Source organism: Echinops telfairi, unplaced genomic scaffold, assembly GCF_000313985.2.
Source record: "Echinops telfairi isolate 266 unplaced genomic scaffold, ASM31398v2 ScPeMD7_7424;HRSCAF=8462, whole genome shotgun sequence".
Lineage (NCBI taxonomy): Eukaryota > Metazoa > Chordata > Mammalia > Afrosoricida > Tenrecidae > Echinops > Echinops telfairi.
Genome location: NW_022111324.1, coordinates 91,664,163 through 91,672,572, shown reverse-complemented (window position 1 = coordinate 91,672,572; position 8,410 = coordinate 91,664,163). Strand labels below are relative to the sequence as shown.

Below are 8,410 nucleotides of genomic sequence, written 5' to 3'. Positions count from 1 at the left end.
AGGTCCTCATTTTTCCCCTCCCTCCCCGCTCCCCCCTCCCTAGTATAATATTCTTACAATAAAATAGACACATCTTAAGTTTATAGTTTGGTGAACTTTGACAAATGTACACTCCTGTGTAAATAGCAGCCAGATCAAGATGCAGAACACTTAATATCATTCCAGAAAGCTCCTTCATGTGTCTGGCAGTTAGATAATTTTATGTCAACTTGAAAATGTATAGAGGTGTAGGTGTAGATTCTAACCTGTCAATTATGCCAAACCTGATGCTATCTTTTTGGAGGTGTGGCCTTTTGTAAGGCGGTCCCTGGCAAGTTACTACTCCCTCTCCCCTTTTGCCTTTTTGCTTGTTGGGACTGAGTCTCTGACCCTGTGACTTGCTGGAGCTCTGCCATGTTTCCCCTGACCTTGGCTCCACATGACTCTGCATCCACTGGTCTGTGATCTTCCTGCATTCTGCATCATTGTATGTGACTGGCTGAGTCTGAAAGGTGACGTATGGACTAGTATTGGACTTACCGTATATACTTGAGTTGCACTGGGCTGGAATGCTTTCTTGATATACAATTAGTTCTTCATATGGAGCTCTTATACGTATATGTCACCGGGTTTGTTTCTCTTGTCAACCCAGCCTAAAACAAAGCCTCTTTGTATCCATCCTCCTCTTCCTCACTTGTATCAGGCAATCAAGGCTATTGATGACTTTTGCCTCTTCTAGAACTTCATATAGATCAAACCATATACCCTGTATTGTCTTGTGCCTGTCTGTAGCCAAGCACACTCAGAGGTACATACAGCCTTCTCTGGGACTTGCATGGGACACAGGCTTCTGTCACAAACTTCTGGACTCATGGACATTGTTGCTGGTTCAGTAGCTGCCATCTGCAATCTATCTCTTGACAGTCCATTTTTTACAATCCAGTTAGCTGATTCAGTAAATCTTTGGCCTTTTGATAGTACAGATAAATTCTGAAGGCCACAAATCTAAATCAGGGCCTAGCTCCATTGATTCCTTCCTTGTGATCCAGGATTTCCTTGGTTTCATCTGTCTTTCCCAATATGTGGTGAGGCCAGCCCACAACCAAATGGGTCTTATGGAGTGATTGTGCTATTGAAAGGAAAAAAATAAAGATACAGATAAAAATTCAGTCTGCTCACCTCTTCCATGAAGCCAGGAACAAGAGAGAGAGAGCGAATATATTCTTTTTTTTAAAAAATCATTTTATTGGGGACTCGTACAATTCTTATCACAATCCATATGATCATCCATTGTGTCAAGCTCATATGTACATTTGTTGCCATCATCATTCTCAAAACATTTGCCTTCTACTTGAGCCCTTAATATCGGCTACTCATCCCCCCCCATGAACCCTTCATAATTCATAAATTATTATTATTTTGTCATGAATATATTCTTTAACAGGCTTATATAGTCTTGGGACATGCAAGTCCCATCAATTATAGTCAGTCACATAGTAACAAGGTGGGCAGTGTCTTAACCCTGGATGTCCCTGAGCTCACTGGGGGAAAAACCTAATACTAGTATAGTGGGGGCAGGCAGAAGGTGATTGAATGTCCCCTGAGTGGAGAGAACAATGGAAATATGTCAGTTCTTACATAAAGACAGTCTCTGGCCGCATAGAGATCAGCCATGTGTATGTAATAGCTATTAAAGTATTACTATTATTGGGGGAGATTGTGGGGAATGACTTTTAATTAGGAGAATGTGATGGGATCAATCTCCAGATTACAAATGTGAAGGCCTCTCTTCACTAGAGTCCTGGCCTTACAGACTTCTTAATTATGATCATAGAGAATTTATCCATACATTCTGTTCTTGATCCTCATTTTCCCACAATGATGTGCTTTGATAAGACAAATATTTGTCTAACTAATGTCAGATATGAATTCTACTTAACTGTTTGGACAGCCATATAAGTTCAACTTAAAGATAAATTTAAGAATGAAGCTCATTTGTAATCCAGTTATTGCTTTGTACCTCAAAGATTGTTGTAAAGGATGCTATGAGTTAATCTATATAAAACACTTGGAACAACAGTACCTAAAACAAATAAGACCTTTCTAAGTGTTAGAAATTATTTTTTGTTTTGGTTGATAATATTGCGATTAGAAAAAACACTACTTTTTTCAAGATAATTGTGTTTATAAGAAAACCATCATAGTATATTGAGTTTTGCTAAAGTAAAATGCTTTATTATCATTGGGTAGTATGCTGCAGTAGAATTATTTGACACCGTTCTTCTATCCATAGTCTTTTTTAATTTCCACAAAATGAGTGGATAGGACCATGCAAATAAGTTTATAACACTCTTAACATGCAGATTGATCAGTCTAGGCATTCTGCTAGGAATAAAGTGAGTAATTTTTGAAGCAGGAACAGAGAATTTCATGACCACTAAGAATGAAGAGGTACTAGAGATCTCTGTAGAGAAGTGGAGGCAGTGGCAGTAGCAAATTGAGGCAGCAGTGGGCTTCCAGCCCCAACATTGAGAAAAGCTTGAGTGCCAGGAGGCTGGTTTACAGAGAGGAGTTCCTTCTCAGCATTTAGCATCGCTAAAGGAACTTTGTATTATGTACCTGAATTAGGCATAGGCCAAAGTGCCTTGTTGCGGAGAGAACAAGGACCAAAGAGAGATGTGTCTGCTGGCATGGGTGACAAAAAGCACAGTAGACAAAACAATTGGATCCTTGTTTTCTGATCCTGACTTCTTGTAAACAATGAACTTCCCCAATCAACCCTATTTGTGAGTCATTGTATATGAGGTCCATGTAGTGATTGCAATAGAACTTAACAGAGAAGTAGGGTGCAGTGCAAGGGATTGGTTGTCAAAATAGGGTAAAGAAAGTTGGAGAGTGGAAGCATGTCTGATCACTACTTTGTTGAAATTGACCTTGCACTGATGTGGAGTTGAATTATCCTCCCTTGTATAGCTGAAGGAGGTCAGTCATGGCTCCCATACCATTTCCTCAGTCAGAAATACCTATAATGCCCTCCCTATACAGCCCCCCCCATCCAAAAATAAAAAAAGTGTGTGGACTTCAGGGTCAGTGTGTGGAAGCTTTAAATAGATCCACCCATTGTCCCTCTCAACTGTAGCCTTATATCTGAGATTGTTGTTTTTAGATGCTATCAAGTCCATTCTGACTCCTAGTGACCCCAATGTACATTAGAATGAAAGACTACTTGCTCCTGTGCCAGTTTTACAATTTGTGATAGCTAGGTTTATTGTGCCAACCTGGCCAATAGGAACATGGGGGATTAATAAGGTCACAGTTTGATTGGAGGGCAAAGAGATAAATGGCTTGCAAGGCCCTCCCTTCTCTCTCTTGCTCTCTGGTGGTCAGACCAGCTTGCAGTTGCGTTAGCTAGTTCTCTGCCTTGGCTTGTGAGCTACACTGCCTGTGGGACAGCCAACCTGTGGAAGTTGCATCCTTCATATAGTTTAGCTTCTTGGGTCATTTGTTCAGCATACAGATTGAATAAATATAGTAAAGTGATATAACTGTGATGGACACCTTTTTTAGATCTATAATACTCTACATATCATACGATTCAATAATTCAATTGTTCAATCATATCAAGAATTGTACAATTATTACCACATCAATTTTAGGGAGCTCCATTTTTTACTAATGTCTTCTGTACTGTACATAGTGGTTTCTTAATATAGGTAAATTAGAGGTGAGATGATATACAAATATTAGGTATGTTATAAATAGTATAGCATGATGGGTAAGGCTTCTGAATTATAATTAGGTAGATTTAAACTTGTATGATTTGGGGCCAGATAATCTATGGTTAATAAGAAGAATTTTTGGAATGAAGAAAAATGAAAAAACTTTAAAGATGCATGGGAATAAATGAGCTAGGGCATCAGTGGACCCTACAAACTCTAGCCTCCACTGTCTGAGACTTGAAGAACTATATGCTGCTCAGCTACCATTGCTGACCACTCTAGTAGGAATCAGAATAGAGCCCTGTATAAGGTAGGGGAAAATGTGCAATATTTAAAATTATGCAAAGACTAGGGTTGATAGTGACTGGTGGAACCCCAAGTCCAAGATTATAAGTCTTGGACTATCTATGAAGTTGTAAAAAAGAATATCTTCACATAGATGAAGTAGCTGTCATGAGTGTTGCATAAGAGAATTATAAAAAAATGTTCCTGACACTTAATAAGTACTCAGTAAGTTTTAACCATTATTATTTTCTGTACCTGTGGTGTTTGTTGGCCTTTTTGAACCAAACATGTTCATTAAATTTGCTGATTGAAGTTAGGCAAAATTGCCCTTTCTCAAAGGTCTTCTCCCCGAATGATATTTATATTATATGGCTTCCATTGTAATTTGTATTTGCATGCAGGTAAATGGAAATTATTACCTTATCACCATTAACGGCTCACTTGTTTTTTTCTTGTTATGCTAGGACTCTGGTTAGGAGTAGAATGGGACAACCCTGAGAGAGGGAAGCATGATGGAAGCCATGAAGGGACTGTGTATTTTAAATGCAGGTAATTTTTCATTGTGAATTGGTATAGTCATTTAGTCAAAATAATTATTTGTTGGCTAAAGGGATAGAGATAATGCTTAAACATTTAAAATTAATTTTATTTCATTTTAAATGAGAATTTTGATGACTTGAGAAAGTATATGCGTAGGTTATGTTATTATTTATCCGTTCCATTTTGAGACACTTATAGACAAATCTGCTACAGAAGACCTCTATTCTTTACAGTGTTAAGAAACAAAGTTGTTGCTTTGAAGCTTGAGGTGCACCTCACTAAGCCATGGTATTTTAGTCACTGCATATATACGAGGTGGTACCAAAAAAAAAGCAAACCAAAAAAAAGGAATTTTTTTTCAAAACTATTTAAGTTTTTTTTTACAAAATAACCTTATCACCTTCAAAGTACTTGCCATTACACTTAAATACATTTGTCAAATCTGCAATTCCATTCTTGGAAAAATTTTTCAAACTCATCTGTTTGGATGACAGACAGCACCTCCCTTGTTTTTTTCTTCACCTCTTCTAATTGGTCAAATGGCTGTCCTTTTCCTCTTCATTCACGGAAACAAAAAGAAGTCACACGGCACGAGGTGAGGTGAGTAAGGTGCGTGAAACAAGAGAGGCATGCTGTTTTTTTGCCAAAAACTGGCGCACTGAGATGGCTGTATGAGCAGGTGCATTGTCGTGGTGGTAAAACCAGTCCCCCATCTGCCACAAATCAGACCTTTTTGTTGTGCACTGTTACATAATCTTTTCAAAACTTCTAAATAGCTTGATTAATAGTCTGACCTGGTGGAACAAACTCTAAATGTACTATCCCCTTCATTTCACATCCGGTTTTTTGGGGGTACACACACGCGAGCCCATGCACGCGTGTGTGTATATGTTGGATCATGAGTCAGGAAGACTGAAGGAAAGAATTGATGCATTTGTTTGATGGTGTTGGTACGGAATAATGATGGAGTGCCAGAGAATGAGCAAATTTGTCTTAGAAGTATGACCATGATACTCCTTAGAATTGAGAAGGACAGTTGTTCATCTCATGTACTTTGGGCATGATAACAGGAGGGAACAGTCTCTGGAGAAGTATTTTATTCTTGGTAAAGTAGCAGAATGTATACATAGAACAAGAGGCAGTCTTTTGAACAGAACATGGGGATTCTGAATGGTTTTAAATCAGGAAAGGTGTGTGTCAGGGTTGTATCCTTTTACCATATTTATTCAATCTTTATGCTGCACAAATAATCCAAGAAGCTAGACTATATGAAGAAGAACACAGTGTCAGAATTGGAGAAAGGTTCATCAACAACTTATGATAAGCAGATAGCATAACTTTGTTTTTGAAAGTGAAGAAAGCTTGAAAGAATGAAAATTAAAGACTACAATCTTCAGTATGGATTTTACCTCAACATAAATAAAACAAAAATCCTCCCAACTGGGCAAATAAGCATCATGATGATTGAAGACTATTGAAATTATGATTTAATTTTATTTAGATCCACAGTCAATACTCATAGAAGTAAATGTCAAGAATTCAAACAATGGTTGGATGGGTCTGCAATAAACTTTTCATAAAGAGTTACAGAGTCAAGGTGCCACTTTGAGGAATAAAGAGCGCCTGGCCCAAGTATTGCTATTTTCAGTAACTTCATATGTATATGAAAATTGGGTGATACATAAGGGAGACTGGAGAAGAACTGATACATTTTAATTATGTTGCTGATGAAGTGCTAACAAATCCATCTTAAAGAAGTACAGCCAGAGTGCTCCTAAGAAGAAAGTTTGGGAGACTTTGTCAGACATATTTTGCATATGTTATCAAAAGGGACCAGTCCATGAAGAATTTTCTCATGTTTGATAAAGTATACGTGCAAAAGAGGAAGACCATCAAAGAGATAAATTAACACAGTGGCTCCACCAGTGGGCTTGAACATAGCATCACTGGGATGATGCAGGATCAAGGCAGTATTGTATTTTGTTGTACTAGGATGGTTATGAGTTGTAACTGATTCAAGGGAACCGAACAATAACAACAATATGGGGCAATATAAAAGGAACATTAGGCCTAATACAGTGGAAACTCTAGTGGTCTAGACCAGTGGTTCTCAACCTTCCTAATGCTGCAACCCTTTAATACAGTTCCTCCTGTTGTGGTGACCCCCCAACCATAAAGTTATTTTTGTTGCTACTTCATAACTGTAATTTTGCTACTGTGATGAATCGGGCAACCCCTGTGAAAGGGCCCTAAAGAGCTCACAACCTACAGGTTGAGAACCTCTGGTCTAGACTAAAGGAATTTAAGTGTACCTTTTTAGTTAATCTTTACAGCTTTCTCAACTGGAATATTAGTAAAGGGTATACCAATATTTTATCATTTCTAGTCAGACAAGCAAATTATACCACGTGTTTACTGTTAATCTCATACATTGTGGCAGTTCCATACTCTCCTGTCAACTTGAGCAATCAGGTCATAACTAATGATGCCATGTGTGAGCATGGCCTTCTCTTGAGGATTCTGGGAACTCCTGTCTTCCCTGGAGGTGGAACACATACTTGCTCTGTTTCACACTCTGTTGACAAGCCACATGAAGTTATGCTGATGGCAACCAGAGCCACGGAGCTGAAGGAACCACATGGAGAGCTACTCTAGCACTGATAAGCTGCTTCCACAGGACTTTTCACCCACTGGCCTGTGATCTTCCTGCTTGCAGCATCATTGCATGTGCTGGGTGAGTCTGTAGAAGAATTTATGGACTAGTGTCTGCCCTATGGGCTAATATCGGACTTATGTGCTAATACTGAATTTATGGGCGATGTGGACTGGGCTGGGCTGTTTTCTTCAGATACAATTGCTCGTTGATATAAAGCTCTTTCCTATACATATATGAGTCTCCAAGGATTTGTTTCTCTAGTCTACCCGGACTAACACAGATATATTACTATATGTCATGTGTACTTCTTCATTTTTATGAAACTGATTGAAGTGTTTTGAAATTTGAAACATTGACTTCTATGGAAAGTTATAATAACAAAAAATTACCGATCTATAAGAACATTTTACCATGGTAAACATTTTCTTTTTGTTAAGATACTATGTTAATGAAGCCAAAATATTTTAAAGTTGTCAGTTTATAAATCTTAGATTGTGAAATTGGTATGTGGCAAAATGATGTACTCATTATAAGTAAGCAAAACTTGAGCTGCAGCTTGTTTGTTACTGCAGAAGTTAGAGTAAAATTTGTGTTTTGTTTTTCTTCCCACGCTAGCTTTTAAGAATCATGATAATGTTAATTTGTATGTCAGGGATCTAACAATGTAATTGTGCTTTTAACACATAAATGTTATAAAAATTCATTTGCTTCTTGGCATTTTAAACAAAGGATATCAGTATATCCTTTGTTCAATGCCATATTTGATATGCACAGCTCTTGAATTTCCTTAGTGTCTCAAGTTGGAATAGGTGATACTCTACTGTCCATGGTTAGGCTTTGCCTTTCTAGGTCAGAACTATAAAAACCAGTGAAGTTTTCAAGGTCTAGCCCATGGTGTACCTTTTCCCTTCCAGTATTTTCTTTTTAATCATTTTATTAGGGGCTCATACAACTCTTATCACAATCCATACATACATCAGTTCTGTAAAGCACATTTGTACATTCATTGACCTTGTCATTCTTAAAACATTTGTGTTCTACTTAAGCCCCCGGCATCAGGTCCTCATTCTCCCCCCTCCCTCCCCATTCCCCCCTCCCTCATGAGCCCTTGATAATTTATAAATTGGTTATTTTGTCATATCCTGCCCTCTCCGACGTCTTACTTCACCCACTTTTCTGTTGTCCGTCCCCCAGGGAGGAGGTCACATATAGATCCTTGTAATTGGTTCCC

The 8,410-nt window shown here is 38.2% G+C and overlaps 1 protein-coding gene across 2 annotated transcripts in view; it reads left to right on the top strand.

The window, feature by feature from the left end:
- TBCE (tubulin folding cofactor E) overlaps positions 1-8,410 on the top strand; it is a 90,556-nt gene that overhangs the window by 14,149 nt on the left and 67,997 nt on the right. For both annotated transcript variants that reach the window (XM_004712180.2, XM_045297907.1), the window contains one exon: positions 4,448-4,532. In XM_004712180.2, coding sequence (XP_004712237.1) covers positions 4,448-4,532 — 85 coding nt within the window. The remainder of the gene's footprint in view (positions 1-4,447; positions 4,533-8,410) is intronic.